The 18,445-nt window shown below is 47.8% G+C and overlaps 1 protein-coding gene across 1 annotated transcript; it reads left to right on the top strand.

Moving 5' to 3' along the window:
• Positions 1-10,175: 10,175 nt before the first annotated feature.
• Positions 10,176-16,174, top strand: mpv17l2 (MPV17 mitochondrial inner membrane protein like 2). The gene is made up of 5 exons (XM_056277571.1): positions 10,176-10,678; positions 12,152-12,313; positions 12,739-12,815; positions 14,286-14,414; positions 15,840-16,174. Exons 1-5 carry the CDS (start codon positions 10,489-10,491, stop codon positions 15,942-15,944), a joined length of 663 nt encoding a protein of 220 aa, XP_056133546.1. The 5' UTR covers positions 10,176-10,488; the 3' UTR covers positions 15,945-16,174.
• Positions 16,175-18,445: the final 2,271 nt, after the last annotated feature.

Raw genomic sequence — 18,445 nt, 5'->3', positions numbered from 1 at the left:
TCTGGATCGTCAGCCACTACAGCTCCACCCCAACTCCCCCAGTCATCATCCTCTTCAGGGTTTCCAGGCGGTGAAGGTCTGAGTGTTTCGTCCATTGGGCGGATGTGTTTCCTGTTACTTCGGTATGTTTTACCATTTAGCAGCACCTCATATGATCTGTCACTCTTCTGGTCAGTGCAGATTCCAAGGGACCATGCACTGTTGGGCATGTTGGGTTGTAGCAAGACTCGGACTGTCTCCCCTTGAATGATCACTGGCATGCTTGGAAATAAGCCCCTTTCTGTGCTTCTTCGTGACCACATTTTGCACTACCCGAGGTTGAAGCAGAATATCTTTGGAGGGCAGGTGTGTGTGCGTGTTTCTGGACATGAGCCGCTGAGCCGTGTAGCTGTCAAGTCCCTCCGTTGGAGTGTTTCTCCATGCTAACACTGCCTTCCATGGGTCCTCTCCTGCCATCGCCGCCTTTTTCAGTATTGTTTTGGCTATTTTGACAGCTGACTTCGCCTTGCCATTGCTTTGGTTGTGGTATGGGGATGATGTTACGTGTCGGAAGTCCCAGTCATTTGAGAAGATCTCAAAGTCAAGTCCGGAGAAGGGGGGGGCTGTTGTTTGAGATGACAGTGTGAGGGAAGCCATGTCAGCTGAAGTGCTGTTTGCAGCGATCGATGATGATAGATGCTGTGGTGTCCTCCAATTCATCCACCTCCCAGTAGTCCGAGTAGTAGTCAACCGTTATGAGGTAGTGTGATTGGTTCGCAGTGAACAGGTACATGCCTACCTTAGACCATGGGAGTTTGGGGAGATGATGGTGATTGAGTGATTCCTTCTGCTGTCGCCCCTGAAGGGTGTTACATGTGCTACATCTGCTCACATACTTCTTCACCTCTTCTGTTATTCCTGGCCAGAATACTGTCCCATGCCTTCCCGAGACTGCCTTCAATGCCGGAGTGCCCTGAGTGAATATTTGATAGGAAGTCATCACATAGTAGCTCTGGGGGGAACATTCTGTCACCTTTGACTATCAGTCCATTGTCAGTGGCTAGCTCCTCCTTGAATGTCCAAAACGGTCTCAGTGTTTGATCTGCTCCTCATTTAGAGATGGGCCAGCCTTCAGAGATTTGGGCACACAGAGCCTGACATATGGGATCTTTGAGCATGGCGGCTCTGATGGACTCCAGTGTTTTTGTGGAGATGTTGGTACAGTTGCTGTGATCCACACCTTCGTGGGCCTCTGTGGTCAGGCCCATGGCGTAGACTGTGGCTGGTGTTTGCATTTGCGTGTGCGTCGTATTTGGTTGAGCCGTTCTGGAGAGAAAATCCTCTACATGCAGCAGTTTGCCCGGTTTGTATTGTACCTGCAGCTGATAGCGTTGGAGCCGTAGTAGCATTCTCTGTAGCCTCTTGGGGGCCGGGAGGAGGGACTTTTTGAAGATCACTTCCAGTGGCTTGTGGTCGCTGTGCACTGTATTGCTCTCCCTGCCATGGATGTATTGATCAAACTTGTCACATGCAAAGACAATGGCTTGGCATTCCTTCTCGATTTGAGCATACATCTGTTCAGTGGGAGTTAGAGTTCTGGAGGCAAATGCAACAGGTTGTCCATTTTGCATGAGAGCCGCACCGAGGCCTGTTTCATTGGCATCACATTGAAGTGTCACCTCCTCCTTCATGTTGTAGTACTTGAACACTGGGTGATGCGTGACCAGATGCTTCACAGTGTTGAGGGCTGTTTCATGTTGCGGGAGCCACGCCCATTGGATGTCCTTGTCCGTCAGCCGCCTGAGTGGTTCGCACACATCAGATTGGTGGGGAAGGAATTAGGCTAAGTAATTCACGAACCCCAGAAGTCTCTGTAGCGCTTTGACATCAGTAGGCGTCTGCATGTTTTGCACTGCCGTTATCTTCTCCAGGTCTGGGAGCAGGCCCTCTGTGGTGAGAAGATGACCCATGTATGGCACGCTGGATTGCTTCAGCTTGAGTTTCTTGTTTAACTTCAGGTTGACCTCTCTTGCCCTTTGCAATAGGGCTGCAAGGTTTTTGTCATGGTCTGCCAATGCCATCCCCTGTGTGTCTCCACAGCCATAGAGAAGAATGTCATCTGCTACGACACTAACACCAGTCAGTCCCTGTAGTGTTTCATGCTGTCTGCGTTGGTATTCTTTAGCTGCTGGCTTGACCCCAAATGGCATTCTTAACCACCTGTATCTTCACAGAGGTGTCCAAAATGTGGTGAGATGGCTGATTTCTTCATCTAGTTTCACCTGACAGTATCCGTCCTGCGCATCTAGCACTGAGAATACCTTGGCATTCGCTATGTCTGGCAGTATCTCCTCTATGGTGGGCATCTGATAGTGAGACCTCAGCAGAGTCTTGTTGAGCGTGCTTGGGTCGATGCAGGTGCGCAGTTTCCCTGGCTTCTCGATAACGACCATGTTGCTGATCCATTGTGTGGGCTCAGTGACTTTAGCAATGATTCCTTGCATCTCCATCGACAGTATTGCTTCTGTGACTTTTTTCTTTAGCAGGATAGGAACCTGCCATGATAGTTGTTGTACTGGCCGTATGTCAGTGTCGACATTCAGGTGTAGCTCACCAGGTAGGCAGCCAAGCCCCTCAAACACATCTTCATATTTGGACAGTATCTCCTCTGTCGTGAGTGCTGTGTGCACTTCAGTAGGCGTTTGTGAAGTGTCCACATGATGAACGACATGTCTCTGATTTACCTTGAGCAAGTTCAGCTTCTGGCACGTGTCGGCTGATAGTAGAGGGATCTGAGATGATCCTATGACCTGGAACTTGAGCTTGTGTGTCTGTCCATCATATTCCACTTTGAGTTTGATTTCTCCTGTTGGTTTTATCAGTGATCCGTCATATAGCTTGAGAGTGGCTTTGCTGGGATGGAGAGCTGGGTTGCCATCCTGTGTTATGCGTTGTATGTCTCGGTAGCTCAGTACATTGACAGTTGAGCCTGTTCTAATTGACATTTCCCTGTGTGGCTGGGGTCATATGTCACTTTTCCATGAATTGCCGGGATCATCTTCAGATTGACAAATAGCTTATGAGCCTTGTCTTGTATAGAGTTTACATGTGAGATGTACCCAATTTCATCTGTTGATTCATCATCTGGCTCACTGTCTTCCTGCATTAGATTAACATGAGGTTTGTGATGTGCTTGTTTGCATACTTTGGCATAATGGTTCTTCTTACCACAGGCTTTGCAGATGGCTCCGTATGCTGGGCATTTCAGTCTCTCATGTGTGGACCCACAGTAGTGGCATGTGCCTTCTGGCTTCCTTTCTCAGTTTGCAGCGCCTGTGAATTCTTTTTTTTAATATAAATTTATTTCTGATTTGTCCCTTTTTTCTCCCAATTTAGTGCCCAATCGATCCCTATTTTAATTCAAACACCCACCCTCGTACTGCATGCGTTCGCCAACTGCGTCTCTCCGGCCGGCAGTCTCGAAGGAGACCGCCTCCCCACTTTCGTGACAAGGCGACTCCAGGCCGAACCACTGTTTTTTCCGACACACACAAAGACGCATTCACGTGACGAACACAAGCCGACTCCGCCCCCCTCCCGAAGACAGCGTTGCCAATGATTGCTGCTTCATCGAGTCCGGCCATAGTCGGATCTGACGAGACCGGGGCGCGAACCCCAGTCCCCAGTGGGCAACTGCATCGACACAAAGCCGATGCTTAGACCACTACACCACCGCGGACCCAGCGCCCATGAATTCTGTAGGCTTGTGACGGCGAGCAGAGCTTTGCCCCTCTGAGCGTCTTTCGCGTGACGCATAGTTCACGGTCTCCTGCTCCCCTCCGCTCATTCTCTTGTTTTGGATCTGTGCTTGTTCGCTTGCCCTGCAAGTGTCTATGGCTTTCGCTAGCGTGAGGTCGGATTCCCTCAGCATGCGCGTGCGAGCGCCAACATCTTTTGTCCCGATGACAAGCCTGTCACGTATCGTTTCCTCATTCAAAGCGCCAAAATCACAGGTGTGCGCTAACTTCCTCAAGTTTGCAACATATTGGTCTACTGACTCACACTGGCTCTGCTGAGTAGTATGGAATATATAGCGCTCATAAAACACATTCCTGGATGGTTCGAAGTGCTTTTCAAGTGCATCTAGAATCTTATCAGGTTTGCGTCTGTCTACATCTGAAATGTGAAGGTGCCGTTGCAGCATATGGCATTCCTTACCCATCACGGTTAGCAAAGTAGCCAAGCGGATTTTGTCATCCTTTTCATTCAGTCCAGTTGCAATCTCGTAGTTTTCCCATTGTGCTCTAAAAAATGACCAGTTGTTGAATACGTCTCTTTTCATGTCCATCAGTTCCGGCACTGGAATCGCCGGGAAATTAGCTTTTGCTTCTGCCATTGTAGCTAGCGCGGTCCTTCTCAGCAGCAACGTTAGCCAGCTAGCTGTCTCAATGTGGAAGTTTTCCGCCCTCAAATTAATTATTTTCTTCTTCTGTTGGTTGCCGCTGAGTCCAGTTCTGACACCATGTTGAAATGATCAAGCAGATACGTGGGTTTATGAAGCTTTACTTATAACTCTGGGACATAGTACAGAACATACTGTAGCGAAGTTGCTACCACGTCAGAATTGTGCCAATTGTCCTGTTTTACCCATCAGGCACTGCGTGCAGATTGTCAGTTGTTATTAAATGTTTTGTAAGTGTTTTATGTGGTTTTATGTGTTTATGTGATTACTATTTGTTGTGGTGTAATTGCAGTTGTAATTCTGTTGTGTTGTGTAACCTTGTAACTGAAACCCTGAACAACTTTGTTGTTCGAGTTGATGACACCCATGTATTGTGTCACATTTCGGTAAGTTCTTGTTTCTTTGTGAGTTCAATAAAGGGGCTGCAAAGTTACCTTTGTCGTTGCTTCTACGTTCGCCACATTGGTGTCAGGAGTGGGATAGCAGCCAATACCCACAAATCGAAGATGGCAACGTCAAGAAGAAGCTTCGATGTAGAACTCCGGCAGATTGAGGACTTCATCGAGTGTCTGGAAAAAGAGCTTTCCCGGGGAGAGAGCATCGCCGCTCGGAAAAAGATGTCCCGCGGACGGAGCCAGCGCCCCCAGTCCTTCAGGACCCGACACGGCCGGCCGGTTCAGCGATTCGGAGGCGGCAACTGCCGCCGAGAAGTCGCGGCCTACTCTGATTTCAACAGCCGTCATGCCGACGCCATGTCATCGCCGGCCGCCGTTGTCTCCACCGCCGTCTCGTTGCCGGCGCCGGCCGCCACCCATCCACTATCAACAGCCGCCATGCCGCCGCCAGCCGCCACCATGTCATCGCCAGCCACCGCCGTCTCATCGCCGGTGCCGGCCACGGCCCATCCACTATCAACAGCCGCCATGTCGCCGCCGGCCGCCGCCATTACGTCACCAGTCACCGTCACCACTTCGCTGACCAACGTCACTACAACCCCAGCACCCCCTGCTAATGTGATGCTGCCATCCCCAAGCATCTTCAAGCTCCCACGGTATGCGGGCATCACAGCCCTGGAGCCATACCTAGCTCAAGTGAAACTGGTAGCAAGTCACAACCAGTGGAGCACCCAAGACACTGCTGCTCATGTTGCCCTGGCGCTCGAAGGGAATGCGCTGCAGGTATTGCTCGACCTTATGCCGTCAGAACAGCAGGATTACGAGACACTGGCAGCTGCTTTAGACCGACGCTTTGGTCAACGGGTCTCTACTGACAGCATGTGAGACCGACTGGCCCGCCGGCGCCGCCAAGAGGGCGAGACCCTGGGAACCTATGCAGCAGACGTGCACTTCTTTGCACATCGTGGCTACCCCACCTCTGGTCCAGCAGCTCGTGACGAGTTAGCCCTGAGTGCCTTCATCCAGGGGCTCACCCCAGAGAGGTTGAAGGAGCACCTCCGCATCACGGCACCTACAGCCTTCAAGACTGCATTGGAAGAGGCAGAGAGGGTGGAGGCTATGATGGCCCCACACAACCAACCAAGACCCCGAGTGCGTCAGGCTGAGGTCCACGCAGATGAAGGAGACGTTGAAAGAGGGGTCGTCTGCCAGGCTTGTCCGTCACCACGCTGAAAGCAACCAGGACGACGCCAACCACCCTTCAGACCTTGGTCGCCTCGTGATCCATGCTACCGCTGTGGAGAAGCGGGGCACAAGGCCCGTGACTGCCCTGCCCCTGCACCACGACGCCGTTTTCCGACGCCAGTCGGAAAACTAGAATGGGGTGGCACCGCGGGGAGACTGCTATCCAGCCAACCGACCATATCCCCCATAAAGAACTCTTCCCAGATCGGCAGAGTGGGCCACGCACATGGTCTCTATCTTTGTTGCTCCATTGGTGGACACCGCTGCTGGGCCCTTGTGGACACAGGGTCCACCATCTCCATTGTGCGTCCAGGGGTGCTGCCAGAGACAGAGTGGAGGCCCACCACCTATAAAATCAGAACTGTGACTGGGGAACTAACCAGCATGCTGGGGAAGAGAGCACTGCAGGTGCGGGCAGGGAAAGTTGCAGCCACCCACGAGTTTTGGTTGGCTGAAATACAAGACCCTTGCATCATCGGGCCAGATTTGCTGACTCGCTGGGGGGCTCTGGTCGATGTGTTGAGTAATGCCATTCACCTTGGCACAGAGACCCTGGCCCTCCGGCGCCGTCCAGAGAGGAAGGTGGGACGTATCCACATCCAGCCAACTCCACCTGTCACCATGCCGCCGCCCCCACCTCCACTGCCAACCGAGGGGATGACGACACTGCCCAGCCCACCAACAATGACGACGACCCTCACTGAGGCTACCATTCCTCAGACACCCTCGCCGGACCCTGTTGCCGCCATCCAGGATCTGTATCAGCGGAGCAGTGAAGGGCTGGACCCTCAGCAGAGTCAACAGCTGAAAGACCTGCTCCAACAGTTCGCTGAGATTTTCGCTGCACGTGAAGAGGAGTGCACCCAGACCAATCTGGTGCAGCACTCAATCGACACCGGTACAACCCCACCCATTAGACTCCGACCCTACCGGTTAGCGCTTGCCAAGCGTGAAGCTGCAGAGCGGATGATTCTAGAGATGGCTGCGGCCGGGGTGATAGAGCCATCCAATAGCCCTTGGGCCGCCCCTGCCATCCTGGTCAAAAAGAAAGATGACACCTGGAGGTTCTGTGTGGACTTTCGTCAGCTGAACAATGCAACTCGCAAGGACTCCTACCCCTTGCCCCGCATTGACGACGCTCTGGACCACATCGCAGGGTCACAGTGGTTCAACTCACTTGACCTACGGAGCGGTTACTGGCAGGTGGAGCTGGCACCAGAAGCCAGACCCAAGACGGCCTTCACCATCGGTCAGGGACTCTGGCAGTTTCGTGTGATGCCCTTTGGTCTCTGCAATGCCCCCGCCACGTTCGAGAGACTAATAGAGAGGGTGCTGGCTCACATTCCCCGCAACCGGTGCGTGGTTTACCTTGATGACCTTCTGGTTCATGCCGCTGACTTCGAGCTGGCCCTAGAGAACCTCCGTCAGGTCTTCCAAGCCATTCGGGGGGCGGGCCTGCGCCTGCACCCCAAGAAATGCAACCTCCTTCGACGTGAGACCAAGTTTTTGGGCCATGTGGTGGGGGCAGAGGGCGTGGCCCCTGATGCTACTAAGGTGGAGGCGGTCGAGAAATGGCCAGTTCCGCGAAACATCAGGGAGGTGCGCAGCTTCACGGGGCTCGTCTCCTACTACCGACGTTTTGTCCGCAACTTTGCCTCCATTGCCAGTCCCCTACACCGTCTCACCGAGAAGGGACGGGAGTTCCACTGGGACGACAACTGTGCAGCCTCCTTTGCCCGGCTCCGCACTGCCTTGATCACTGCACCCATCCTGGCCCTTCCTGATCCTAAGTGCCGCTTCATCGTGGACACAGACGCCAGCAATGTGGGGCTGGGGGCCGTCCTGTCTCAGGAAGTTGCTGGGGGAGAGAGAGTGGTGGCTTACTACAGTCGTGTCTTGAGCCGCCCTGAACGCAATTACTGCGTTACACGACGCGAGCTCCTGGCGGTGGTCGCGGCGTTCAATCATTTTCGCCCCTATCTCTATGGCCAGACCTTTCTCCTGCGGACGGATCATGCGGCCCTGATCTGGCTGCTCAGCTTTAAGGAGCCCGAAGGCCAGGTGGCTAGGTGGATTGAGGAGCTGCAGAGCTATGACTTCGAGACCCAGCACCGAGCTGGGCGCCTGCACAGCAATGCAGATGCCCTCTCCCGTCGTCCCTGCAAGGATTGTAGACATTGTGAGCGCCAAGAGGAGCGAGACAGAGCAATCCTCCAAGTGTCCATCACGCGGCAGGTTGAGCCAGAGGAGGCGTGGCTGATGGCAATGGACAAGCAGGAGTGGCAAACAGCGCAGGATAGTGATCCCACCCTGGCCAGGGTGGGACAGTGGGTCGACGCCAAGGCACGCCCCCACTGGCAGGCTGTCTCTGCCATGTTGGTGGAGACCAAGGCCTACTTTTCCCAGTGGGCCACCTTGGCCCGGCGGGATGGACTGTTGTACCAGGTCTGGCAAGCGCCGGGCCGGGGAAGAAGTGTGTGGCAGTTACTGGTGCCCAAGGACTGGCGCCAACGAGTGCTACGGGCAGCCCACGGCTCGGTGGGGGCAGGTCACTATGGGGTGGCAAAGACGCTGAACAAACTGCGCCAACCGTTCTACGGCCGGATGCAGGCATGACACTGAACTTTTTGTGCGCTGTTGTGATGCCTGCACTGCCAAGAAAGGACCAACCAGACGCTCCCATGCCCCTCTACAACAATATCAGGTGGGGGCCCCCATGGAACGGGTCGGTGTGGACGTTCTTGGCCCATTTCCCACCACAGACAACGGAAACCGGTACGTCCTTGTGGCCATGGACTACTTTACCAAATGGCCTGAGGCGTATGCGGTCCCAGACCAGAGCGCTGCCACTACAGCCGAGCGGCTGGTGTGTGAGATGTTCTGTCGGTTCGGTGCGCCCGAAGAAATACACAGCGATCAGGGGCGGAACTTCGAGGCACAGGTATTCGCTGAGGTGTGTCAACGCATGGGGGTGAAGAAGACCAGGACAACGCCCCTCTACCCCCAGAGCGACGGAGTGGTGGAGAGGTTCAATTGAACGCTCATCGAACGCTATTGTCACCTCACGGCACCAGCGAGACTGGGACTGTCATCTACCCCTGGTCCTGTGGGCGTACCGGTCGGCAGTACAAGAAAGTACTGGGTGTACACCGGCCGCGCTCATGTTCGGGAGAGAACTGCGGACCCCTGTGGACTTAGCCTTTGGCACGCCCCCGGGTACTGACCTTCCCAAGATACCCGGTTTCGAGTACCTGCGGGACCTCCAACAACGTCTGGCCGAGGCACATGAGTTTGCTTGGCAGCATCAGGAACAGGCAGGTGCAAAACAAAAGCGGGCATATGACACTCGTTGTCAGGGCCGCTCCTTCACCCCAGGAGCAAAGGTGTGGGTCTTCAACCCAACCCGGAAGAGAGGAGTCTTCCCCCAAGCTCGCCAGCCAGTGGGTGGGGCCCTGTGAGGTGTTGGAGCAGCTTCCGGATGTTGTGTACCGGGTGAAACTGTGTGTCCGGGGGCGGGTGGTAGTTCTGCACCGGGACCGTTTGGCACCTTACCGCCCCTTGGCTGAAGAACCTGTAGATCAGTTTAGCCCAACCGGGACGGTCCCTCCTACACCCACAGGCCCTACCAATTTCTCTCATTGACTACACGAACGCGTGTGTCGCTTATTTTTTTCCGTACAGAATAACAATGCGAGCAACATGGTGCGGCTCCAACAATCCCAGTCCTCACTCTGTCCCGTCAACCTGGAAACCCTCTCTTAAAGGGCCCGTGTCTACCTAACACAGAACGTCAACCAATTATTGTCCCCATATAGTCCGCTACATAGGTGAGAAATACCGAAACTGTTAAAGGGCAGCTACAGTCTGAAAAAAAACGAGAAGCTTGACTTCCCATGGCCTCCGGAGGAAAAAAAAACACCACAGCTTCTCTATCTAGTTTATTGCACACGCGTTTCCCCATACTAACTTTAGATTTAGGGAGCAGGCGAGCCACACTCCGGAGCAAAAGGTGGCGGTAACGCACTAATAAGCCGGATGCCAACCCCCGTAAAAAACGAGGAAGAAGAAGCAGACGAAGAAGAAGCAGCAGCAGCAGAAGAAAAAAAAAGAAAGCAGACGTTACATTGTTAAAACAAGTGAATAATTTTGGGAAACAAGCTCTGTCAGCATCTCAACTTATCATTTTAAGAATGACACGTCTAGTGGTCATCCTCAGAGTCAAATCCAGATAAATTCAACCTGTCAAGTGTGTTCGCTAATGACTAAACAGCACCGATTTCATCGAATTGAAGGGGATACGACTAGCCTACGCGGGATAGAGACTTCGACCCTTGCATGACTCGTTTTTGCGCTAACATTTTTCATTGCATGCAAACGTTTTAGGTTTGCCGAGCGACGACATCGAACATGCTTCCCCAGGCTGGTAGAGAGTTTCTGGTCCGCATCTCGTTTTACTGGAAGCCCTTTTTCCAAGGAAGGTACCTGATCGTGACCAACACGTTGAGCGGAGGCGGGATGCTGGCTCTGGGAGACTTCCTCCAGCAGACCCGAGAGAGACGCAGAGGACCAGAGAGAGTCCGTGACTGGAGGCGGACAGGTGAGCCCCGGTGTCCCGGCATGCACACAACACGCACGGTCATGTTAGTAGTATGCGGATGGGGGGGTGGGGGCATGTTTCGTTACTGTACACCGAGTTTGTGACGATGATCAGGTCAGAAGGCACGGGACTTGAATGATGGCGGTCATTCTTGAGAATTATATAACCCAAGAGTTTGTAGGAGGTAGTCTGAAAAGGTGAAAATATTAGATTTGCTACAGCAGTGAATTGGTCTGCATCGCCAACTGTTCCTAGGGTAGGAGACAAATGTTACAAATCTACAAAGATGTTTAAATATGTTTGTATTGTTAATGTGACCATGGTTCTTTTTTTGGTACTCCCTGCTGACCCTTATTCACTTAGATGTACTTGTTTTTTCTTTTCTAATCCTGCACTGATTTTACTCAAATTTAGATGTACGCATGGCTGTTTTTGTGATCTATAGCCGAGTATTTACACATCACTATTGGAATATTTGCAGTCAATGACTTTGGACACAGCTATGTTAGGTGTTGAAGCCAAGCAGTGCATTTCTATGAAGACAAATATTGATTTGGACATGAGGAAATAGTCTCAGCATTTCTTCAAAACACAGTGGGAATCGTCACAATGCATATTCCCATCATTACAGCTTTTTCAATTAGGTTAGTGAGAAGATGATGCACATTTCTTTGCTATGGTTGACCTACATTGTAATAACTCTGGCAGTGTTTGTGCCTTGCTCGATTCATCTGACAGGATGAATGACAGAATGATGGTCTGACAGGATGCAGAAACAGGGCATGCTAAGCTAACTGCTAGCCCATGCAGACCGGCAGTTCCGACAGTCATCCTGGCTGGCTTTCATTCTCCTGGACATTGATTTTTTTTTTTTAGTTTTGATATATGTGTTAGTTTAGGAATATGTGTTTTTGTAGTTCTTGTAGTTTTTGGGTGTGTTTTTGTCTTTGCGTTGCACTGCTGTGGGGTGGGGGAAACAATGTTTGGCTTAATTTTATGTGTGCAAGTGCATAAAATGAAATGACAAAGTGTTTATTATTCTGATCAAGGTATATTGGGAAGAGAACCCCTAACCATAGTACCTTGCTCTATAGCATTGGTTTTCAACCAAGCCCTTGGGTAACAGCAGCACTGCTTGCTTTCATTTCTACTAGATAGCTCATTACATTTCAGCTGTTGTTCCAGGTCTAAAACCTCCCTGATTGGAGGCTGGAATAACTGTAACTATAATTAGTTATTCCATCCTCAGATGTATGTAATTAACTACCTAGTAGAATAGAGCAACAGTATCGGGTCCTCAAGGTCCTGATTGAAAACCACTGCTCAATAGAGCCTCAAACCTTGGAAGTGTTGGAGCCATGCTCTACCCGTTGTGCTACACAGATCTCCACTTTATTGTGCTGACTCTGATTGAGTTATTTGATGCAGGTTGTTGGTTTATGTATTACCTTCTCTCCTTTCTTTACCCTCAAGGTCGCATGTTTTTGGTGGGCTGCTCCATGGGACCAGTCCTGCACTACTGGTACACCTGGCTGGATAAAGTCTATGTGGGCAAAGCCCTGAACACAGTTGGCAAGAAGGTGTTGGTAGACCAGCTGGTTGCCTCCCCAACTCTTGGAATGTGGTACTTTCTAGGTGAGGGAGATCTTCAAGTCCTCTGTTTAAATGTCGGCAACATGACTTCCGTTTAATACTTGGTAGTCCAGCACCATCCCCTCCCTAGACACACACACACGCACGCACACACCTACGTTTTTCAGTGTGCGCATGCACTCTCACTCATGTCCCTCTTCCTGTTTTTCTCATACACACACTCATGAGTTCTCATGAGTCAAAGGTTGATTTTTAAGATATGGTTGAGGCAAGAAAAGAGCTGGTTTGCGTCAATGGCAGATACTACTATCGACCAAAGGTTGGTCATGGTAATAAACCCTTTGAACAGCATTGTCTAAAGTCGCCGGTGTCATTTGGTTTGTCTTTTATCCACACTCCTCCAATGTCTGTCCTTATCATCTGTTGCCAAAGCCTTAGACAAAGACTTCCACCCTTGTCTGTTGCAGGCATGGGTGTCATGGAGGGACACACACTATCCAAAGGATGGGAGGAGTTCAAAGACAAGTTCTGGGAGTTTTATAAGGTAAAGCATATATTTTAGGATAGATTAGCGAGCCCAGGCACAACCCGATCCAGCTTCACCCTAATATTCAGGATCCTCTTTTAATCTCCTGCCTTCACCTGCCATCTCCTCTCTCTAGCTGTAATCATGATATATACTTCATTAACCAAGACCAATAAATGTACAGGAATTTCATGAAATTGGTGCAAAGGCATGTTGACCACTCACAAAGATTCACAGCACATACCGACATCAGTGATACAGGGACCTTAGGAGCTGCCCATTTAGTGCAAAGGAACAGTAAGACAGTGTGCATTTTACAATGCATATACTGCTGATTGTACACATCTCTGCATAAACATTGAACATTAAATGTTCTGCAACTCTTAGTGAAGAAATAAGGACTGCATCTTTTTTGTGTAGTGAAAAAAATGTAAAATTTAGATCACTCTTCGAACATTGGTACATTGTCAAAATTTTACATTTTGTTTATAATTCCTACTGTTACTTTTTTAATTGGGATCACATTAGATTTAAGATTATGATTTGATTAAATCCCGCCTGTCTATCACCATTGTTGCTCACCTATAGCTTTAGTTCCCATGGAGGAGAAAAGGAGATGGTGGAAAATGCACAGAATAAAAGAGAAAACATGCCATGATGAATAAGGTTGCGTACATGCCTTTCAGAGGTAAAGAGAGAGGAGTAGTAATTTAAAAGCAAAACAAAACTATTAATTAGGGGAGCATACGTACTTCAGGTCAGTGCATCTATAGCAGGCTGTTTTCTCATTTATTGTAAGGCACCAGTCACTAAAAATTAAACCATAGTACTTACTTTTCAAACACTAATTGCTATTCTAACGGTCACTAGTTGCTAAAAATTAGATACTAGATCTATTGAAATAACCACTAGTTACTAATTTGATTATGTATAGTCACTTTTCTCTTTTAGTAGTAACAATTCAACTAGTTCTTTTATTTTAGTTACTAGCTTGCCATAGTCAATCCACGTGTGTGGTGTAGGGTCATGTATTTCAGTGTCAGTACAAGCTTGACACCATTATATGCAAACTGCAACAATGAGCAGTGTGTGGCATACAGTAGTATGTCCTTCCTAATTTTGTCACCAATGTGCAGAAGTTATTGTTGGGAGTGGAAACTCAAAAAAACCCGAAAAACTTAATATCTTCTCTGCAAGCCTCTAGGGCAGCTAAATGCCCAAAATTCTGTAAGTGGTGACACTATCAAAAATGCATTTTAGAGAAGAAACCTCATCATGAAGGTTTTACTACCATACCAGCCAAAGGTGCTTGTGGAGCAGGCTAATTCAGAATCCCCATCCAGGGATTGAGTGGAAGCTCCCTGTTGAAAAGACCAACAACACTGATCCAAGGCTTTAGCTTCTTCTCTTTTTCTTGTTTTTCACCATGTTTCCCAGGGCAGTCTGATGACATTTGATTAGGCTAATCTGTGTTTTTCCTGTGTGCAGGCTGACTGGTGTGTCTGGCCCGCCGCACAGATGATCAACTTTTACTTCCTATCACCAAATTTCCGTGTCCTGTACGTCAACACTGTCACCTTAGGCTGGGACACATACCTCTCCTACCTTAAACACAGAGTAAGTGAATTATATGGGGCTCATTAGACTACTTCTGAAATATTTGTCATTTCCAGCCCACATTGCATGTAAATAAAAATGTTTTATTTTTATTTCATTTAAGGCCTCTAAATTACAAAGGTCATTAAAGTGTAGATGATATTTGTATTGACATTTTCTAACTGCGGCACATACTGTTGGTTTTTCTACACTGGATTCCAGGTAAGGTCCACATTCACCCCAATGAAGTGAGTTTCTATCTTGAAATTCATAATGATATTCACTAGTGCTTCTCACTTCATAATCACATCTAATGTGGTCAGCTTTATCATTCACAATTTTGTTGTCTCAGTTTCCGCAAGGATTTTTTCACACACCTTTTTTTTTTAAACATTTATTTTTTTTTATTGCCATTATTGTAGATGGTTTATGATGATCAGCTCATGTCAACAATTGCACTATTCTCACAACAGTTAAGAATGGGTTTCACTGTATTTCACCCTCATTTACCTTTCTGTATCTATATTTTCACATAACTATATTGAAACTTCCACCCGAGTTACAAAATGTTTGGGAGCACCAATTTTGTTTGTATACATGTATGTTGATCCCTCAAAAGTTGAAAAGCATGTTTATGGCATGACTCTTCTTTCAGCTTGTTCCCTGTTTCTCAGGGGTTGCCACATGTTTATGTTTATGCCATGACTGATGACCGTTTAATGACGCCTATAAATTCCCATTTAAGAGAGAGAAGGAAGACTCCTACTCAAACAGAAGAGCAGAATGGTGTCCAAAAGATAGAAAAATACCTTTGAGTTTGATGCTATATTTAACCATTTGTAAAAACACATTTCAGAGCCTATTCAGCTGTGTCGGCAGTGGTGTTACTGTGCCAGACGAACAGAAAATCTGAAAACAAATAATTGCAGAGGTACCACAATGTGCTCAATAGAGACCATAGTTGGTGAGGTAAAAAGAAATTGGTTCCACCTAAACCGGTTCAAATAAGAAAATGGCCACTCGACAAAGCAATTCCATTGTTCATGATTAGAGCCTTTTCCTATTCAGATAAGCAAACGTCTGTTGATGGAGCCCAAATTAGCAAGTGAGTTGGCAGGCAATGTTTAAAGAACCTTGCTTCGCTCCCTTTTGTGTCATAGAGAAAATGATAAACTGAGAGAAAAAGCTGGTCAGTGGCATTTAGCAAATTAGAGTCTATACAGCACAGAGATGGCTGTAATATACCAGAGCGATCACTCATCTCTATCTTTGGGTCGTACCAGTAATGAAGAATCCAAGTACGAAAAAAACCTGGATGTGCTCAGAATTGAAAAGCGTTTGTGTCCTGAGGCCCAATATGTGTCCCCAGTAACATGTCTTGTGTAGCTGTTGGTGTGATATTGATGACCTAACGTGTCCGCTGACCATTGCCGATATGTTTGACAGGATGACAGCCACCCTCCTGAGCTTGCTCTAGAGCGCACTTCCTTGGATGTCCACCAGGAGGCGCAGCCAGCTGACCCAAGCAAACCGCTGAAGGAGAACCTATAGGCTGTGTTTTAAACTCAACCATGAAGTCATTTGCCAGAAGAAAAAGAATAGATATTTTTGTCTTGTTTTACCTCTTCATACCATTTTCCATCCTGGGGCGAATTCTAAGTAATTGCACAAAAATTGTGAACTACGCAGTCACTGAGGAATAAATTGATCAACAGTGCACTAGGCTTGGGCGATTGGAGGAATATATGGGCGATTGAAGGAATATATCGGCGATTTGCTGAGTCCAATTGGCGATTGGGTTTTTGGGAGGGGGGGGGGGCAATTTTTTCACAATTTTGTCCTTTTGTTTTGCTAATTTAATGGTCTGCCTCCTCGAGAACTCAACTCGGTAAATGATTAACCTGTAAAGTGCAATTCAAAGCGTGCTTGAATAGGAACTGGCAGGTGGAGTTGGGCCATATGCATGTACTTGTTGCACTGATTTCCAGTCTTTCACAAAACAGTGACTAAATGACAAGCTGTATTTAGTGGTTGCTGTCTGATTGATTGGTGCTGAAAAGCAATGCCAATTCTTAAATCATATTTGAGAACTAGACCAAAAACTGTATTTGCACCCTGATCATTATGTTATCCCCACCTGTTTTGTTCATTTGGAGGCTGTAAGCGGAGGCTTTTTTCTTTTTTTCTTTCCCCAAATCGTCTGACATGATTTGGGGAAAGAAAAAAAAATCAGCCCATTGTTACAGCTTATTGCTTGGCAAAGATGATTTATTTTGTTTAATTGAAGAAGAGTAGCCTATAGACTGCAATGTTTCAGTGAAATTAGATTTTCACATTAATGCTCCTGCAAATTGGTATTGTTAGAATCTTTTGTTGGCACTACTTGTTTGTAAAGACAACAAATTACTTCATTTGTGTCCTTCGGCATGCCAATCGCATCCAGTTTAAAATCAAAATAATCCCAAATAGGGGATGTGTATTCGTTTTCACAATGAGCTCTTCTATGATTGTATTTGCAGAAAATGGCTGATGCAAATATATCAGCAATCGACGATTTTTGGGCTGACAGTGGCCGATAAGAAAATTTTGACATATCGCTCAACCCTACAATGCACCTATCATTAGCTACTGCTAGCTGTAAGCACTGTGGATTACCAAAATGAACAAGCACGGCGATTGTTTGGGAAAATTCATACAACAAAATCACAATGAAAGGAACTTCCCAAGGAGAAGTATCGACGATAAGATTAAGACTATCTCTTCCAATTCTTCCATCCAAATTCAAACGAGTTGAGGATTTATGTTTCAGTTTTGGAACACCTCTCCTTCCCTTGTTTTGAGGTTTTAGTTGGATGACTTCCTGTATATTTATTTATACAAGTCTACGTTGTACACACCTGCCATGTGACTGCTGGCAGATCAGCTCAGGGATGAAAAGCTGCTGAAGTGTCCACGTTCTTTTAATCTGTAATTGGTTTCCGCACCAAAAAATGTCAGTATGATGGGAAACAGGTCTTATTGAATCAACAGACCATTATGGCATAATAACACTCCCCCTCATCAACTACTGCTGAGGTGTTGTTCAGCAAGGCACTTGCTGACTGCTTCAGTGGAGCTGTTCAGTTGTCAATAGTAGAAAACTAGCTATGTTAGGCAGCTCCTAGGTATTATTAATGTGTGGAAGGTTTATTTTTAATGTATAAATCATTCTCTGTATGAATCAGCATATACTGTCAAGCTCTTTTTAAGATCTGTAAACTCTTGCCTTAATATGTGGTCTGTTCTTACATCGTTTGTCTGCCAGGTAATATCACCATCATATTCAAATCATCATCTTCAACTTAGTTGAAAAATTATAGGATGTTGATCTCATCTGCTGATTGACATATAATGTGATGTAAAAAGAATCAAACCCATCCTTAAAACTGCAGCTCGAAGATGTTACTTCAAAATAACCAGTGATGACGAGTTCCTTGTCAATAAAAACGGCTCATGTAAAGTTGTTCTCCTAACTGGAGATGCTGAATTTAGTCTCTTTTCAAACTGGACAGTAGTGATACTGTAGGACAGTAGAACATAATCAACATGGCAGCTAAATCTTACGGTCAGCAAGGGTCCATACCTATTTCTTGTCAGGTCACTGAAGAATTTGTGTGAAAGCCGTGTGCAGTACGTGTTTCGTGCGTATGCCCTGCTGTTACATGACAACTTTCTCCATTTCAGTTCCTAGCAGTTCCCAGTTGATTTTGTTCCACTGGGTTTGGAAATGAAACTGTTCCCATAGCCCAGAGCTCTGTCAGACTTAATGAACAATACCACCTGTGATATTTCTAAGCAAATAGTCTGCCTTGTTCAAACATTGACTAACCAGCTTCAGGCATTTGATATTCATCTATGAAATACGCAGAGCACGCCTCCCTGGCCATTCAGGAACATCCTGCTTTCAAGGATCTTGTGTGTGTGTGTGTGTGTGTGTGTGTGTGTGTGTGTGTGTGTGTGTGTGTGTGTGTGTGTGTGTGTGCGTCTGCGCTAATGCTGTTATGACCACCGGC

This window comes from Lampris incognitus, chromosome 3 (genome assembly GCF_029633865.1).
Source record: "Lampris incognitus isolate fLamInc1 chromosome 3, fLamInc1.hap2, whole genome shotgun sequence".
NCBI classification, from domain to species: domain Eukaryota; kingdom Metazoa; phylum Chordata; class Actinopteri; order Lampriformes; family Lampridae; genus Lampris; species Lampris incognitus.
Note: the sequence above shows the minus strand (reverse complement) of the source record. Positions and strands in the feature narration are given on the sequence as shown.

Bases quoted from the DNA above. Each gene is read 5' to 3' on its own strand.
- mpv17l2 (XM_056277571.1), top strand. From the start codon at position 10,489: ATGCTTCCCCAGGCTGGTAGAGAGTTTCTGGTCCGCATCTCGTTTTAC. The intron at 10,679-12,151 runs GTGAGCCCCGGT...TTTACCCTCAAG, and splicing joins CCGTGACTGGAGGCGGACAG to GTCGCATGTTTTTGGTGGGC. The intron at 14,415-15,839 runs GTAAGTGAATTA...TATGTTTGACAG, and splicing joins TCTCCTACCTTAAACACAGA to GATGACAGCCACCCTCCTGA.